At 39.7% G+C, this 20085-nt stretch overlaps 1 protein-coding gene across 3 annotated transcripts in view; it reads right to left on the reverse strand.

Annotated features, from left to right (window-relative positions):
• Positions 1-20085, reverse strand: part of atrnl1a (attractin-like 1a) — a 274652-nt gene that overhangs the window by 169573 nt on the left and 84994 nt on the right. For 2 of the 3 annotated variants that reach the window (XM_077237252.1, XM_077237253.1), the window contains exons 16-18: positions 15584-15771; positions 12828-13041; positions 10710-10898 (exon numbers count right to left, since the gene is read on the reverse strand). In XM_077237252.1, coding sequence (XP_077093367.1) covers positions 10710-10898; positions 12828-13041; positions 15584-15771 — 591 coding nt within the window. Of the gene's footprint in view, positions 1-9406; positions 9884-10709; positions 10899-12827; positions 13042-15583; positions 15772-20085 lie in introns of those variants that run through there. The other variant, XM_077237254.1, reaches the window with a different exon arrangement.

The following is a 20085-nucleotide window of genomic DNA, read 5'->3' on the forward strand; positions in this document are numbered from 1 at the left end:
ATAAAGTGAGATTAAATGCATAAAGTACATTTGTATAATTTACCAAATTTAATTATTGCAGGTTTGTTTAATATTATGAGTTTGCATTTCAATGTTTTTCATTTTAACTAATACTGAATTTGTTTTTTGTGCAAGTGAGATGAGTAAATGCATAATCACATTTAGTCTAGTACTACGCCAACCATCATGTTACTTGTAATGCATCACTGGATTTCAAAGGACATCTAAATGTAAAAATAGAATGGGGAAATGATCCGCAATCAGCCGATACAGTATTCAACCAACTAAAACCTTTAAAACAGAGGTTCTCAACCAAGGGTCGAGGCCCACTAATTAGGCCTCAAAATGACTTAAAATATTAACAAGCTAAAACAACTAAAATCAAGATATTTCTAATTTTAAAATAAATAAAAAAATGTATTTTTCTTTGAAGAACCATGATTATCACAGTCTAGAGAAAAACCTTGTTATATAAGGTAGCATATTAAAAGTGTGATTTCTAGATGTCATTTAAAGGTGCCACAGAATGGAAAACTTTATTTACCTTGGCATAGTTGAATAATAAGAGTTGGAACACGGAACTGACATAACGTGAGCCTCAAACATCATTGTTTCCCCCTTCATATGTAAATATTGTTTTTGCAAAAGACCACTGAAAAACAGGCGAACGGACCCCAACATAACACCGACTGTGATCAATAATATTTACGCCCTCAAAATTTGCATATACCAGCCCATGTTCTAGGCCAGTCAGTATTAACGTGGACCTGCACAGCCGAATCATCAGAGGTTCTGCAGGTATTGTGAAGGACAATAGCGAAAATGGCAGATCATGGATATAAATGTAATGTTCAAGGCGGTGCAGGGGATGTGAGCACTTTTCATACCCTTCCCACAGAACAGAACTGTCAACAGGCATGGCTGATGTTTCTCTATGATTCCATTTACACCTGGTCACATAAATGTGTTTTCGCAAAACGGATATAAATCCGATATTCAATTACTGCACTATAGCGTGGGATATCCTGTCCAACCATCTCATGGAATCATAAGAAATTTGCAGATTTAACGGAGTTCACGTCACCGAAAGCAACCGAAATGAGCTGCATTTTATTGATCATCAGCTAATTTCAAAATCAAAGACCGCAATAGGAGACAGTGACAACATCAATGGTAAGATCATTTTGTTTATTTACTTTTAATGAAGATGATTGTGTGTGTTAAGCGTCTGCGACTTACTGTACTTTCACTTTGATTTGCGATAGTTTGCACGTTGGCTTGATGAATAGATCGCTAAGCTACTCATCTGCAGTGATGCGTGTTGCAGTTACATCTATGTCAATCCCTTTTGTCGGGTAGAATTATAATTTAGCCTATTTTTCATCAACAACACATAACTCAGGAGCTAACTAGGTTAGTTTGGTTGCATACAGATAGCTCACTCGATCCTTCTAGCTATGACCTTCTCCACCACTTAAGTTGAAACAATTGTTATTTGACAATGCATCTAGTCAATTTGTCCTGCGTACAAATGATGTAGGCTGTGAAACAGCCAATCAGGGCAGAGCTCAACATTATTATTCATGACCCTTCTAAAAAGGCAGTAACAGCCCATTTCATTCAACGGACAAATCCTAAGGTTATAAAAGGGCATGTAAAACTGTATCTGGAGACTTTTTGCCCTTACCTAAACCACATACCTTCTATGTAGATATCAGAGAACAAAATAAAATATTGTATCAATGCATTCTATGGCACCTTTAAGTTCAAAACCATACACCATAACCATGTTTTTATAGCTATGTCAAGCTAAATATTTGATATAAAATATTAATATTTTATCAACTAGAAATTGTGAGTCAAAAAAAAGTCAAAAAGGTTGAAAACCACTGCTAAAAATGTGAAAAACCTCCATATCAGCCAATAACCAATATGGCACAAATATATTGTGCATCCACTTTCAAAATTATTCAGTGGTCATAGATGTCTTAACAGCATTTACCAGCATGAAGGCCAAACCACTGACTGAGTAAATGTAAGCGGTTTACTGTAGCCTGTAAACACATCTTATATCAATGAATAACACATGTAAAGAAGGAAAAAAGATTTGAAAAGTTTTCTGACATTCTGTGGAAGTTATGTGGATATTTGCATGTTCTTTTGCGTTCTTGATCTAGATTTCCATAGTGCACAGATGTGTTAGGTGAACTTTTTGCCCAGAAGCTCCTCTCTCCTCCTGCAATATTCACGCCCAATACAATGATTCATTTTGCTGTGCATTCAGCATAATTACAGAGGTGTTTCATAATTAGAAACACAATTCTCATCTCTCGCTCTCTCACTTTATCCCGCTCCCTCCTTTCCTTTTTTGTGTTTAGCAAAAGAAAGGAGGATTATCTTTAGCCAAGGACACCTAAACATTCATTACATATGCAAATCTATACAACATTCTCAATATTGTGATTTTTTTTCTCTCAAAAGAACTCCTTCAAATACAACTTTAACACAAGTGTTAAAACATCTATAAATGTAACAATTAAAAATCTATTCTAGGGATGTCTGACCCAATGACAACATGAAATCTCCGTCTACAGTAAGACAATATCTGTCTCGTGGACAGGTTAGCCTGGGACAGGGACACCTGTCAAATAGATTGCAGTCAGGATTAACAGCATAAAAGCGGAAGAGAAAAGATTTAATAGATAATTATTGCCGGTCTAACTTTCCAGAGAGAGGAAGTCACATGCAAAACCACATAGACATTGAGGTCTATGTTCAGTCTCAATATTCAGAATAATGGGTTCTGCAAAAACTGATTCTTACATTTTTTACACACATCTTTGGACATGTGATCTTAAAATGGCCACGTTACATAATAAAGGTCAGTCGTCTCATGCAAGTGAACTAACTATTTTCAACATTGATAATAAAATCAAATTATTAGAATGATTTCTGAAGGATCATGTGACACTTAAGACTGGAGTAATGGCTGTTGAAAATTCAGCAGGAATAAATTACAATTTAAAATATATTAAAATAGAAAGTTATTTTGAATTGCAATAATATAATACCGAATATTTCTCTTTTTACTGTATTTTTTATCAAATTAATTAACTGGTGAGCATAAGAAACTGAGTATTTTTATTTTGCAAAGTATTTTCAGGGTGAACCTTTTCTATTGCGGAAATTTATCAAGATACTAACAAAATAGAGACAAGTTTTGGTAAGATTATGCATTTGAACAGAAATGGTACTGAGGTGGAAAATTATGAAAAAAATATGTATGTTCATCAAACTGCTTTACTTTTTACCTCAAGAATGTTCACACATTTATCTGTTTAAAGACTGAATAAAAACAAAGACTTTTTGAAAAAAAAAATACAAATACTTCAAACTCATTTCGTACCATAACAATACAACACAATGGACGCAGCCGACTTGCAACATGTTGGCGTATTGTACAATATGGTATTTCTTTTATCTCAACTTCTGCATTGAAAAATCTATATTTGCTGAGTATATTGAGCCAGTGAAGAAGTTCATTTCCATTTTGATTAGCTGCATATTATCATGCTTTCAAGTTGTTTCTTTATCTCTGTGTGGCCCTTTGTTTAAATATGAAAACTGCACTTTTTCTAATGAAATTATCACAACAGGTACATCTATGGGGCATTTCACACTTAAGAATCACTCAGCAAAATATTTGCTGCCGCCATGAACCAACTCCTTGGAGGAAGAAAAGGGATCCTCTAGCAATTCACTTCCATCAGAGAGCTGACAGATCGCCTCTATGAAATACAGCCATCAAGATCCCAGTTAACAATGCACTGGAGGCCTTTAGTCTCTGTGGTCCAGACTCCAGATAAAATCAATGACCAGCACATCCACAGAGAAAGAACAGTAATATCTGTGTAACTCTATAATGGCGAATGGAAGGGGAGTTTGTGGTGTCAGGGTCTCAAGGCCATGAAAAGACTTTCAACTTCCTGAGACACTATAATTTCGCCAGTCAGGATTTTGTTGTAGTATTTTTCTGGAGAAATATGTTGGTTATTAAGCACTATGCCTCTCAGTTTGACTGCATATCTATTTTTCATTCTCGTCCCTGTTGCAGCTGCTCATTTACACAGCATTACGATGGCAGCTCTAGTGCCTCTTAATGCAGAAGAAAAGAATGATTTCATGCTTCTACAAACTTGCTGATGGCTATACAAGGTAGGTCCGCGTCAGCTACTCATAAGGCTTTTCTGAGACGATTACCATCAGTCATTTCAGATACTTTGGCATGATTCTGTGTTGTTTTGGACCACATGATATCACTCTTGTGTGTAGGGATATTTCTGCAAATCTACTTAGAAAGAACTAGAGGAGCTGTTGAATCGTAAAGTGACTGAGCAGAGATCTGAACAGCCTCAGTTTCAGACGGCACACCCATGAACCGCCCACAGTTCGTACACTGACACACAATGTATATAAGAATGGTAAGTGATGGCTGAAATCAAGAGTTCAAATCTAAGTGACTGGCTTTATGGAAAAATGAGCATTTGAAAAACATCTCAACAACAAAGATGGGTTTACAAAGGACCAAACTGATAAAATTACCAATGTTAATGATGAAATATTCACTAGATTTGTCAAATTAGAGACATCAAATCTTGACAAAAGATTTATTCTATTAAAGTTTCTGTTCACATAACTGTTGTGCTTATTTCCCAGCAAAAAAGGTCACATTTTGGGGTCCACGGTACAAAAGTTTTGGAACACTATTGTATTTGTTGTCCAATTTTCTTCTTCCTACTCTTATTGTTCTTAATTCCTTTTTTTTTTTTTTTTTTTTTTGCCAGGTCTGTACCAAGTTGTAGAGACACCAGTTGGTGTTGGTGGGATAATCAGAAATCTCTAGAACAGGGGTGCCTAATCCTGCTCCTGCTGATCGACTGTCCTACACAGTTCATCTCCAACCCTAATCAAACACAACAGAAGCAACCAATTAAGAACTTCAGGATCACTTGAAAATTAAAGTCAGGTGTTTTTATTAGGGTTGGAGATGAACTGTGCAGGACAGTCGATCGGCAGGAACAGGATCGGGCACCCGTGCTCCAGAATAGCAGTTATTATACATTTTTTTTTCCACTCTCAATTTTAAGAAAAGAAAAAAACTTTTCCAAACACAGCATCTTTAAACAGGCAAAACATTTACAAAAGAATTTTGAGCATTGAGGAGATATATGCAAATTGCACATTTAATGAATTGACTTCTCTGCTGAAGGGAAAATTCAAACTTAAACATTTTTTCGAAGGCTTGATTGTGTTTGTGGGGTGCACTCTAACATGTGTTCATGCTTCGTTTTTTTAAAAATTGCATTATTTTTCATATATTTTACCTTTATTCTACACTGCTCTCCCCCTCCTTGTAAAAAAGGTCTGATGGTTTCCTGGTTCTATGTAGGGCTGAAACGATTCCTTGAGTTACTCGAGTTACTCGATTACAAAAATTCCTCGAGGCAAAAACTCTGCCTCGAAGCCTCGTTAAATTCCTATGTAAAATGTAATTCACTATACGCGGATCTATACTATAGCGCGTGATACATTTTGAATTTATTTGGCACGATGGCGGAGAGTAAAGATATCCATAAACGGCAGAGAATGTCTAAAGTTTGGGATCATTACATACTTAAAAAGGAAGAGAACAAGGTGCAATGTGTCTACTGCGAAGTAGACCTGGCATACCACAACAGTACGACTTCCATGATTCAGAATCTGAACCGAAAACATCCACTCCATGCTCTCACAAAGCGTCACTGAAACATAACACAACGAACGCGAATAGAGCGTCAAATACGCGTCTATCGCGTCTAGTTAGACGCTTAAACATTCGCTCGAGTTAAAATTTTTCAACGTGCGCGGAAGACGTTCGCGTCATTCGCGACGCCCGGCGCGAATGATGCGTCTATTCGCGTCTTTGCACTGACTTTGTATGTAATCTGCTCGCGCAAATAATTAAAGTTGCGTTCGGTGTGTGAACCCCTTCACTTACACACACGCACACACACACACACACACACACACACACACACACACACACACACACACACACACACGCATACACACAGACACACACACACACACACACACGCATACACACAGACACACACACACGCATACACACAGACACACACAAGAGTGTCTTTTTTTTGAGAAATAAAAGCCAAATGCTTGATCATTTTACAGCCACGTCATTTTCGTTATGCATTATTTGTTTTAGTTGTTTAAAAACACACAAAAAATTATCCGATTACTCGATTAATCGATCGATTAAGTGCTAGATTAATCGATTACAAAAAGAATCAATAGCTGCAGCCCTAGTTCTATGAAGCAAGTCCCTCAAAACTATGCAATGGGCTCAGATTGGTTAGCTGGCCCAGTGTGTTGTGATCCGCTAACCGACTAGCGCACGTTTTCCGGAAACGTCACGCCCCGTAGCCTAGTTTGTGCTTTGGTGTATTAGGCTGGTGACACACTGGCCCTGTCCCAAATGGCACACTCCGGACTTGTGGACTTCCTCAGAGTCCACATTTCGGTGACGTCGTGTAGTGCAGACCTATAGGGCCCTTAGCGTGAGTCCGCGAGGGCGCATTGAGAGGTATTTTTGGGACAGACTCGATCGTCACGCTGGAAACAGGAAGAAGGTCTCAGCTCAGACGTTGAAGCTGAATAAACTTAAAGGTCATCTCATTAGTCCCTTTATTAGAAAAATATCACAAATATCATTAAAAAAAATTACAGTCTTTAGCATCGAGAACAGGATTTATTTTATTTTCCCAAATCTTATGTCCATGTGAACTACACAGCCTGCTTTTACAGTTCTAGAATTGTATATGCCACCTGGGCATTAGAATAGATGTCATGGTTATGTAAATAGTCAATACGGTTGTACATAATAATACATAATGTTCAATTTTAACACAAAATTAAAATGTAAATGAGTTTAAGAAAAATGTATAGGTTTCAATATTCATACTACGTTTATATGACTCAGTAAAGCCATGAAATTCGGTTCTATTTATGTAATGAATCATAATGCGGTCGTATTATTTAACACGCTATTATTATGTTTGAGATATCAACCACTGGTCGATAATGTTTATATAAACTGTAAGTAACAACTGGTAAAATGTAGGCCTATATAATAAAGCCATGTTAACAGTCCGTGAGCGAAATCTCCTCCCATCCGTTCTCTGATTGGCATTTTGCAAGGATTACTGGGTAGTTAAAGTGCGTTGAGCCTGCATCTATGCGGGCTTCGCGGAAGACCGCTTCAAGGGTACAAAGGGGGCGCTGCTGAGCACACTTCAGAGCGTTAAAATGCTAAATGGGACGGCCTACAAACTCGTAGACTCGGCGAGCACGCAATTTAAGTCCACGAGACCGAAAGTCCGCATGAAGTGCGCCATTTGGGACAGGGCCACTGGCTGCATGGCGTGTGCGTGGTGTTTCTGTTGCGTGTCAGCTGCGTGACTGATAAAGACACTGTCAGCAGTATTGACAGCAAAATAGACTACAGAATATTTCGTTCTGTATTGACAGGTGCAATATTTGAAAATTGATAATTATTTATTCATTTATTTTTAAATTATATTTATATCTGAATGTATGTCAAAACCTAGACTTTCAACCATCAAAATGTAATTTATTAATATTCGTGTACAAAATGACATATAACATCTTTAACTATTATATTTTGCCTGGAAACGCTTACAACACGCTTGCGTGTCGGGTGAAAAATAGGCGTCGGTTCTATTTCTAGCATGCACGCGTTTTCCGCACGGCTCAAGCCGCGCCTGTCACACAAGCAGTCTGCATTGCAAGCTCTAACCTGTTAACATGGAAGCCGAAATAAAAACGGACATGCCACGAAGCTGAGACGCTTACGCCACGCAGCCAGTGTGTCACCGGCCTTATAAACAATGAAACGTTAGTGAAGATGATCGAGCAGAACCTGTTCAAGAACGGCTGTTAAACAACGTTTCAGAAAGGGTTGTTTTTTGTTGTTCTCTCATTACTTTTTAGATGCGCTGTAATTAAATAGTACTAATTATTATAGAATTACAAAAAATAAGCTTCATAAACAAGAATTTCATATAATTGTTCTAACAAATTAAATACTATAGTCCTCAAATGGATTTTTTTGAGTAAAGACTGCAGATCTATAGTGATCGTTACTGACTGTATGCCACCGTTACTTTTGTATTTTTTAGAACGATTGTAGACAAATATCTGTCGACAGAACTATTAACCCAAAACGAACACTAAAGATCGGCTGCCAAATCAAACACAGTACTCTGTTTAGCATGCCTGTAGATAAACAAGCATGTAGATAAACATAAAATCTCTAATCAAAGAATAATTTACGCTAATTACAAGTTCGCTGTTGAGATGAAAAAAAAGTTTGTAACGTTAGGTGTTTGTCGGATAACGTTAACTATGAATGAGCATTTAACAAACCAGCAGAGCCAAACAGCGTTGTCATTTGTTTACTTCCTTGCTACAACGTACAATTAAAAATACGAACTATTACAGGAAAACACATAGACGAAAAATAAATCATACTTACAGGTTGTGGTCCGTAAACAAAAGCTTCTGTTTTTAAAGTTGGAACTGCTCCATCTTTCAGGACAAGCCGATGTGCGAATCCTGCATTGAACTCGCGATGATTGTGAAAGCTTTCCTCCGTAACATGTGCAGCACAGAGAGCGAGATTTGGGTCATAATTATGAGGGACAGAGTTAAAAATAAATTTTAACCATTGATCCCTAACTCCCTCGTCCCTAGGAAGACTGAACAAAGTGGACCTGCAATCCGGATGAAAATAACAGCAGCGTTTTGACGGTATTGCGACAACTCATCTCCAAAACAGCAATATAAAATGGCCTCGCCCAGCTTATTAAGTATTCTCAGAGGAGGGGTTTATGTAAATAATGGGATTAGCTGACGTCAGCAACTCCGGAGGAATGTCGTGTAGTCCAAATCCGGCTGTTTGCTGTAGTCCTTAGAAATTGAATTTTTTAAAAGCAAATATCTCCCTTTGCTTTGAACTTTGAGTGCTGTAACTTTGCAGATGTTGTTTATGCTCAAACAGCAACATAAGTTAGAAAGTCAAGTCAAGTTAGAAAAGTTAAATCGTAAGTCAAGTTAGAAAAGTTAAATCGTGTTTTACCACCCCTTTAACAAAACTTGGCATACATGGACAACCAGATATTCTGAGGATTCACGCCAATTTCTGTCATTCTGCCCATAGGAGGCGCTACAACTGGAAAAAGTCCAAAACATTTATCACATATTTTGAGAAATGTCTTAATGTTTATCCATACAAAAAGATGTGGTGAGCAAAACTGCATTCTTAAAAATATCTTTTGTGTTTGCAGAAATTTGGTGTGACATGAGGGTGAGTAAATGTTTGTAGGATTTTCATTTTTGGTTTAGCTTTAAGTCAATTTTTGCAGTGTTGAATTGCTATAATTTCTTTTTGGAAAACCCCATCACTAAACAGCACGTAAACATATCACAAACGAACGGTCTTTGGTTACTTTAGATGACAATCAGACAGTCTCTTGTTGTCCAAGTGGGCAATTCTTGGTCAGAAAACCTGCAATGATGACCAGACTTTATGCCACAAGTCAAAAGTCAGAATAAGATGAAAGTTATTTTTTTCTCTTTGTGCAGGGTCTCGGTCTCCTGTGCAAGGCCAGACAGATGTCGATAGTTTATAGATTTTTCCGGTGGAGGCCAGTCAGAGTGTGACAGGAGTTTATAGTGAGTTTGATACCTGCCTGTGCAGCAGGCATAGCGTTCATAACATCTGCTCTTTCAAAACTCAATCTCCCTTAGGCTCACAACAGAAGGGAAAAATGAGATGGTGGAAAGTAAACGAGTTAGAAGGTGCGTGTTCACCAGAATAGTGTGTACTCATAACTGCAGCTTCTAGTCTGCCATGTATCTAAGGCCCCATCCACACTACTGCATTTTAGTTTAGAAACGGAGAATTAAAACGAATACGATCTCCATCCACACCAGCGTTTTAGCTGCGTATTAGAATTGATCTCCGTCCACATTAAAACAACTGAAAACGCGGATCACGTGACCATTCACCTACACTGGGCATGCGCATGCCCAGTGTAAACAGGAAACAGATTGACTAATCCTCAGATTTGACGAAGAAGTTACCTCTGCAAAGATTAGCAATGTCGAAGACTAGAGATTACTTTTCATGGACCGACGACGAGGTGGAACTTTTACTTAAAGTTACAAGGGAATACAAAACAGCCATGGCGGCAGAAAACACAGACTCGGAGTCGTCGCAAACCAAATACGGCGACATATTGGAAAGGTATCAATTTACTTGCACAATAGCTGCAGGCAAAGACATCAAAGTCAGTAACGCTTGTAATTCGTTATCCACATGAGCCTCTGCGTCATCTGTTGTCCTCCGTTTTGACCAGTCTTCACTAAAACGCACTCCGGAGATTCAAAACGCAAAATGGGGTCGGCAGCGTTTCTAAACTTCTCCGTTTTAGGTCTTCATTTTTGCCGTTTTAGTCTGGACGGGAGATGCAAACGTAGCAAAAGGTCTCCGTTTCTAAACTAAAACGTAGTAGTGTGAATGGCGCCTTAATGTGTGTGTGTCCTTGATGGTAAACGCAAGCACTCACCTCCACAGTCTCCAGTTTGCCACTCCAGGCACTGGCCGTAAGGGAAGGAGATGACGTACGCGTTGGAATCCACACAGCGCTTGGTGCTGCCACACCACATACACTCCATGGCTTGGCTGGTGCAGTTGGCACAGGTGGTTCGCAGGGAGCACGGCATCTTACATGGACGCATGGTAAGGTTTGGGCTCACTGAGGGAGGAAAATGCAGTAGTCAGTATTGCAATTACTTTTAAGCTAATTAGATCACTTGAAAAACTAGGCAAAAATATCAAACAATATAAAACTGAATTTAACACTTAAAACACATAAAATAACAATTCAAAATGACAATACAATTTCCTGATGAAGATACAGTAGGGTCCAAAAGTTTCAGATCTTATGGCCAGTTTTTTATTTATAGAGCTGCATGATTCAGTGATATTTTAATATTATTTTAATATATTTTAAAACTATTTAATACTACTGTAACATTTTGTTCTGATGGTCCCCTTTGAACACTGTTGACAATAAGTAACGCTGCACCTATGTGTCAACTAACTCAGAGTATTAGTAGACTGTCTGCTAACACTATATTGTGATGATCCCCCCAACAGACATTCTACTGATTATGTGTCACTTTGCAACTACTTGTCAACTTATTCTAGCCCTAACCATACCAGCAAGGGAACCACAGCGAAGCCACAGCTGAAGCGGTCTCATATGAAGCAGGGAACATCAACAAAGTGAAACCAATACTATTTATTTATATTTTCAATTATCCTTTATTTATTTATTTATTTTGTGTTTTTGTCTTTTTGTTATTTTTATTTTGCTTTAATTGCTCTCTCTCTCTCCCTCTCTTTAAGTTTACCATCAAATATTTATATTTTATTTTAGTCTTTTTTCAATTAATGCAAATGATTTTTAATAGTTTTAGTAATGAATAAGAACACCGGTATGAACTCCGCAACTTTGTGTAAAACATGATGATCAAGTTATCCAATCTGTTTTGAGAATGATTCAAAGAGCATCTAATGCTTTAATAGAAGCAAAAACATCTGTACAGTCACATAATCAATGTCAAGAAGTTTACTTTGATTAGCAACTGAGAAACAGTATTGTATTTTTCATCATAAAAGTTTTAATTTGTGCAATATTTGTTAAAATTTGAATTTAAATCTCACATTTCAATGTGGTCTAAGAGTTTTGCACCCCACTGCAATTATGTATTGTAATATACTCTATAGCTATAATAATACTGTAGTTCTGCATTTTTATCACACTTAAAAATATGTTACTAACAATACTATTATATTCATGATAATGTCTATACACATTGCCTCAAAAATCTGGTTTGTTACCTCCTGTAGAGTAAGAGAAACAATTGAAATGAGCACAATGAGCAGAAGAACATAAATAAGAAATGAAAATGAGCAGAATAAATAGAAATGAGGGGAGGACGAGTTGACATTCATTCTTTATGCACTTTGCATGTGTCTGAAGGGGGGTCCAAATCTTGTTCAAGGCCTAATTTGTGCTTCCTCGGAGTCTCTTTTCTAGAGTTTCAAACAGGTCCAATAAACATACTGCAGCCAAGGAAACAGAGGATGTGAGAGAGTATACAACAGCTCTGCTCATTTACAAAAAAAAAAAAAAAAAAACAAACGCAAGGAACTATAGCTCCGTTTTAACTGGATTTTTTTCCCGTAAAACTTTAATAAAACCAAATAATATGTTAATTTCTTTAAAAGAAAAGAGAGTTATGGCAGATGCAGACACCAAATCAACTTGACATATGCGACACAAGAAGTGTAAACTAAATCTGTATTAAATATATGGGAAAATCTGCAGAATTCCGTGGAATAGGCATTAAACAAAGTTTATGTTAACAGAGCTGAGAATAATAAAACAGAACTATTAACTGAAAGCATTATCAAATTAAGACAAAATATATTAATAAAAGCCTACTTCCAGACTTCCCAATTCTTCAAGAACCCTGTGGAGTTTTCAGTGGGAGCCGATTCAGTTTGGGTCTAATGTGTAAGAACAGCATCCACCACAGAGCAGGCTTGAATCCCCTCCAGGTTCATGTTACAAAGAAACAGAGCATAAAAATAAAAAAAATACTACTTTTCTCACCAACTGGCTTCTCACAGATCAGCCCCTCAGTGTTGGCAGTGCAGGGTTTGGCTTTGAGTCCGGCTACCTCAGCTCTTTCCAGGTACGCACAAAAACCTGAGTCACTTGGCTCCCCTGGTAACCACTGCAGCGTGCTGGAAGTGAAGGGAGACATGTCCTCCCACCCCCAGTATGAAACATTTATCTTCCTTAGACCCACCCAGGGGGTAAGTTTCTGCAAGAGAGAAATATATATATATATATATATATATATATATATGTATATATGTAACATCCACATACATAGGGATGGGTAAAAAATGGCTATAGTCAGTTAGGGAAAATTATTAGATTACATCTTGAAAATGTTGTGCAACATACAAAACGTGTCCAACCAGGGTCCGACAAAACTAGCGTAATTATGGGTTAATGGCATGACGTAATTTATTTTTCTGGATCTATAGATTTTAATTTCAGATTTAAAATTCAATTTGATATTCATTTGGGGGGGGGGGGGGGGGGAAGCCTCAATAAAACAAAACCATATGTACATACATTTTTCATATTATTCCTTGGAAACAAAACCGCTTCACTGCTCATTACTATTATTTGAAAACCATTTCTTTGTCGAAATCAAAGTCAGGTGCTGCAACTAATGCAGAAACATGTTATTATGAACATTTATCATTATTCTTAAAATATAAATAAATACATTTATAATAAATAAATAAATACATTTTGTGCACCCGTTACTGTTTGCTAGGTACTGAAATTTGAGTGAGCCACATATCTAACGTGTTTAAATGCATTAAAGTCACTTTGAACACAGGTGAAATGAGCTGTTATCGCCCTGTGTCCATAAATACTCTGATTATGAAGTACATTATTGTAAAGAACAAAAGGTGGTCTGAAGTTAAACGATAAACTTACTGACATATTTGCAGATGCGGAAAATACAGTAAAGTAAAAAAAACCTTCATCTTCATGAACCTCCATTTGAACTTGATTTTGCAGAATTCCAACAGGACATTCATTCAGAGCACCTTGACGTTTTGATGGCTAATATAACTGTCTACTCTGTTTAACACAAGCTGTAGAGTTATAAAAACACTTCTTTTCTTTGTCTCTCTTCTTTAAGGGAAGGCAAAGGCCAATGCACAGTTTAATTATCAATTCAAGGCAAAACAAACTGAATTTGACATACCCCAACCCCTCAGATTGTCCATTCAAATGAACAACTTCCCTGTATGAAAAGGTCTCGTGTGCTTTGATTAAAATGTTTTAAAAGGTGTAAGATCTCCTGTGAGTTTGTGCACCCACAGGGAGTGAGTGTGACTGTCTGTGGGTGACAGAATAGAGAAAAAATAGTGGCAACTGAGAAACCGTCACATGTGAATCTTTTTCACATCAAAGGTGTGTCCTTTAGAAAACGGTGTTAATCTTCAAAGGACAAAAGCTGCTTAAACACTGAGGCTCACGTCGCAATCAGCAAGGGAGCGGATTACGAAGAGAGTCACTCCTTTACTTTTAATTAACACATGACAAATATTAACACCACAGCACCGGGGGGAATCCGCAGATTTTGTGCAGAATAGCTTTTAACTGAAGGCATGAGTAAGGTTTTTTGACATGTAAAGTTGAGTGTTTAAGCTTTACTGACATTTAGAAACAAACTTACACAACAAAACATCTAGCATTACAGCTGGACTTGCCATGTAAATTGTACATTCTTAAACGTTTAAAGAATCACTTTAAAATAGGATTCAGAGCAGTGCAGGGGAAATATACTTGCAATCAAGAACTGATTTAGGTAAACAAATCAGAAGCACGCACAGAAATGCTTGTGTCAGTCAAAAAAAAAAAAAGCTATAGATATGGTGAGATATATAATCAGTGGTATTGGGGAAAGTTTCTTTTAAAGGTAATGTGTTACACTATTGTGCTACTCCCTAAAAAGTGACTTTGGAAAGTAATGTTACATTACTTTTGTGTTACTTTTTCTCACATGTAAAGGCCCTTTCCCAAAAGTGAAATGAATAAGCCTAAGACTGAAAGAAATTCAAAATTACTCCTGTACAGTAGAGGGCTCAGCTCAAAAGAAAAACCTTACAGCTGTGCTGTCATTCTGGAATAGGACACAGGGGAAGAAAGTTCAACACTATTTCTTTAGCAATAAAAACAAAACAAAAATGAAAAAATGTGATGTTTATCTAAGTCAAATGAGCTAATTAGTATGGTTGAATCGGATTATCGAAGGTCAGCAACAAAGACATTGATTAATAAAGCGAGATTAATTACATAAAGTACATTTGTATAATTGAGCATATTTATTTATTGCAGGTTTGCATAATATTCTGAGTTTGCATTGCACTGTTTTTATTTATTTTGAAGAATACTGAATCTGTTTTTGTGCAAGTGAGATGAGTAAATGCATGCTCACATGTAGTCTAGAACTACAAAAAGCATCACACAACACACACAACACCTCTGCAACTTACGATTTCTCTCAACATGGGGACAAGAGAGGTGTCAGAATAAATGCAAAAAAGAAAAGTAACTTGAGTAACTTATTTGAAAAAGTAACTCAGATATTTTGTTGTCAATTTAAAAGTAGTGCATTAAATTACCAGTTACTTGAAAAAAAGTGATCTGATTACGTAACTTGTAATGTGTTACACCATCAGAAAAACTGACTTTTTTCTACACAGTACCCAACAATTACCAAGACGAATCAATGTAAACCTCCACACAAAGGCTAGTGATTATACTTGACTCACCCTCCCATGCAGCTGATACTTCTGCAGCTCATTCAGTATGAAGTCTACCTGCCTGGCTGAGGTTAGAGAGGCAATGTTGCCATCCAGGTTCTTACAGTAGTGCTGGGCATTATCATAACTCTCCTTACTGGCATTCAGCCTGAGACATGCATCTCCAATCTGACTCCAGTCCTCCCCACACAAGTGTGCTGTAAAAAAGCAGAAAAATCCAGGATAAAACCAGGCTTTGATTTAAACTAGGCTTCACCACACCGCAAACAAATCATTCTGATCGGGATATTGATAAAAGGAACTTTTTGTGTATTATACAGCAAAAAACAAGATATATTTGAAGAAATTTGACTGTACAGACATTTATAATATTGCGCAAGATTTCTGTTTTTAAATAAATGCTGCTCTTTTGAACTTTCTATTCATCAAAGAATCCTGAAAAATCATCAGTTTACACAAAAATATTAAGCAGCACAACCTAAAATGTCGGTACGTATGTAACCTCCGTTCCCTGAGTAGGGAACGGAGACGTTACGTCGGATGACGACGAATGGGCGTTTCGCCTAGAAAGCCAATCATCTTCGTGTATTATAAAACGAGCCAATGGCGATGAAATGCCATGGGTCTGCGGAATTTGCATAGCGTATCTCCGCCCCACCGCATGGGTATAAAAGGAGGACGCCGGCAACATGCAGATATGTCTTCGCTGAGGAGCCGAGACTGGACTCAGGCATCTACCCAGCGGTACAGCGGAAGTGGCAGGGAGACGTAACATCTCCGTTCCCTACTCAGGGAACGAGGGTTACCTACGTAACTGAGACGTGTCGGATGACGACGAATGGGGGTCCCCGTGTAATCGCGCCACCTTCACAGCTGTCTTTCAGTGCCCTGCGAAAGTCTGATCCCCCTGTCGTGATACTGGCACGGACGAAGGAGTCCTACTTAACCCCTGGGGGTCTGATGGGTTTTCTGGGTCCTGGAGGTGTTTTGACATGCTCTGACATTTGTGCTTTTTTCAGTTATTTATAAACATGTTAATGGCAAAGGTGTAAATTCACTCTATATAGCACAAACAGGGCTACCGTAATATGTGAGCAAGATGTATGTACATGTTTGTATTTTTGAGAGAATAATGTTTATGCGTGGTTATTGAAAAAACTAAAACTTAAAGTGTCTGAAATAAGGCCCCAAAACACATACTAAATATGTGTCCACAAGACTTTTGACTAATGGGCATTGTTGCCTAGAGTTTTTGCTTCAAAATGATCTAAAAATCATCCTGCCTAATCATTTACACAAAACAATACATTGATTTAAATTTTATAAGACACCTTTTGTTTGGAAAGGCAATATGCGTGGAGGCGTGTTCACACCTGAGAAGACAAAGGCCGGATAATGTGCCACATACATAATGAGGCTAATTAATATGCAGCTTTCACACAGGTGTGTCACAGGGTCCCAAAGAATGCAAGGACAAAAGAAATTATCTATATATACATATTTTACAATTAGAAATTGTAACCAATTACAAATAGGTTACAATTACAATTTTAACAATATTTCAAGTGTATTCTTTCTTTGTAAAAAGTATACATTTTATCATACGTATTAAAAAAGGTAAGGATTCATTAGTTTGAATATTGGAACAAACACTATAATAACATCTTAGCTGATAATTCAATATACCTACTTTATTTTTGACAAAACATCATACTATAGTATATTTAACTATGAGCAGAAATTGGTGAACAAAAGCGTACCTATTTAATGTGACCGTAGTCTTTTTTTACAGTCAAAACTTTATAATCTATCTAAAACTAATCACAAAATCTTGTCTAAACATTCATATTTAGTCTGTAACATATTGTGTATGATATATTAGCATATACATGTTAATTTGCAGTTTGTTGCTTATACAGACATTTTATTTCAACATATTTCAGTCTATTTTTACTCATCTTAGTAGGCTATAGCAATATAGTTCTCTTACGAGAGGTTCTCTCGCATTGCGTAAGTTTAGCTTACGCTACGGGAAAGATTCATCTTCTCGAGATACTGAAGCCAAAAAATTATCCTTAATTTTGTATTCCTTGTCAACGCAGTGCAGCAGCTAGCAGACCTAGAGCAGGCCATCTCGCGTGCTCATTGGCTGCCCTGCGGGCAACTGCTGCAGCCTACCAGTGAGCCCGGCGTGACGTCACGCCCAATGAAGGGCGCCCGCGCCTTCATAGCGTCACAGCCCGCCAGAAAGGGCGTGGCTTAGCGTATAACACTGGGGGCTGTAGGCTGACTTCCCTGGTTTTCGTCGACTGAAGCGAAGTCGCTCATGGCGCGAGCACGGCCGGTTACGCAATACTCGTTCCCTCTCTAGAGAGAACCGAGGTTACGTTAGTAACCGAGTATCGTTCTCTTACGAGAGGTTCTCTCGTATTGCGTAAGTTTAGCTTACGCTACGGGAACACTTTGTCAACGCCGTGCGCGCCAAGCATCCACATGAGACCCCGAGCTTTCAGGGGAACCCCATAAGTGGAAAAAATGAGGTGGCCAGCCACGCGGGCCATCACTTGTACATAAGCACACATAGGGAATACAGAGCAGCGCGCCGGTCTGTATAGGCACATGGCACATACCCTACTTAGTGCAGCTCAACCAGGAGAGCTGAGTCATGTGAGAGTGATCTGAGAAGGAGATCTGGGCAGAATACACCTCTCCTTCAGACTGACAACAGTTTAGCCTGCAAGGCAGGAACTTCTAGGTTATAAAACCTGACAAAGGTAGACGGGGAGCTCCAGCCCGCCGCTACACATATGTCATGGACAGAAATTCCACTGGACCATGCCCACGAAGAGGCCACGCCTCTCGTGGAATGAGCCCTGTGTGCCCAGAGGGCATTGCAGACCTTTTGACGCGTAAGCGGCCGCGGTAGCGTCTACTATCCATCTGGACAGGCTCTGTTTCGAGGAGGCGAGACCCTTGGTGCGCCCACCAAACGAAACAAAAAGCTGTTCCGAACGCCTGAAGGAGGCGGAGCACGTAATGTAAAACCTCAGCGCTCTGACAGGGCAGAGGAGATTCACATCAGATGTGACAGAGAGGGATGAGAGCGGCGAGGCCCGGGGGCGTGCGCACTGTCAACAGCGCACATCGCTGTGTGCTCAGTGATAGGTGTATTGGTTCTTTCTTTAACCATAATAGGGTACTGCCCACCCGTGGGTGAGCAGTGGGAGAACAAAAGATTCTCCCCCGGGCCCTCCGCCGGGGGAAGGAGGGGGCCTGCAACCACCTCCTGGGGAAAAACCGACACCATCACTGAGCAGCCCGTCTCAGGAGCGCCGCTTAGCCTGGCGTTTAGTGGGCTGCGGAGCTGGAGAGGGCTGAGGCGCCTTCCTGCGGCCTCCTCCGCGACGCGGCCCGGGTGAAGGCTGCTGCTGGGGCCGTGCGGGAGGTGAGGGAGCCACAAGAGGGCGCCCTCGGCGGCGAGCAGGCTGAGGCGTCTGTACCGACGGCTGGGTGGAGGCAGCAGCAGGCCATCAGGGCAGAATGTTTGATCACCTCAGACTGCTTCTGCGCGGTTGAGAACTGCTGGGCATAGTCCTCAACCGCTCCGCCGAAGAAGCCGGCCTGGGATATGGGGGCGTCGAGCAGACGAGTGCGCTCAGCGTCCCGCATATCAGCCAGGTTCAGCCACAGGTGACGCTCCTGGACCACAGAGGTGGCCATCACCTGACCCAGGGAGCGTGAGGCCACTTTCGTCGCTCGGAAAGCGAGGTCAGTGGCGGCACGCATCTCATCAAAGAGCCCTGGGTCAGTCCCCGCCTTGTGCATATCTCCGAGCAGCTGGGCCTGGTAGACCTGCAAGGTGCTCATCGCATGCAGAGCGGCGGCCGCCTGTCCTGCAGCTCTGTGAGATCTCGCCACGAGGGTAGACGAAAATCTACAGGCCTTGGACGGGTGCTTAGGAGTACAACGAGATGAAGCACTCTGAGGACACAGTTGCATGGCAACAGACCGGGGGAATCCCAGTGTACCCATGGGCGACCGCCCCATCGAGGGGGGGAAAGGCGGGGAAAGCTGACGAACGTACACGGGAGGTCAAGGGAGCCTTCCATGACTTCGCCAGCTCCTCATGCACTTCTGGGAAGAATGGTATTGGGGTTGGCTGTGGCCGTGAGGCTGTTCTCTCTCTCGAATTAGATCATTGAGTCTCGACCTTAGTGTTGCGATGGCCATGTTCCCACAGAAGGAACATGAGTCATCCCAAAGCGCTGCTTTAGCGTGCTCTAAGCACAAACACGCAAAGCAGCGATTGTGCCCATCAAAGGAAGACAGGAATCGACCAAACCCAGAAGAACACGGGCGAGACATCTTTAAAAAGACGTGCCACGTGCAGCTCTTTTAGAGAGGAAAACTCACCGATGCTGAGGCGACCAGGGAGAACACACAGACTGGCAGATCACTGCTCAGATAGCAGGCAATGTGAAACTCGCTGGGTACCGCCATCACACCAATAC

Source organism: Siphateles boraxobius, unplaced genomic scaffold (genome assembly GCF_051911475.1).
Source record: "Siphateles boraxobius isolate OS27281-9 unplaced genomic scaffold, OSU_SipBor_1 20, whole genome shotgun sequence".
Lineage (NCBI taxonomy): Eukaryota > Metazoa > Chordata > Actinopteri > Cypriniformes > Leuciscidae > Siphateles > Siphateles boraxobius.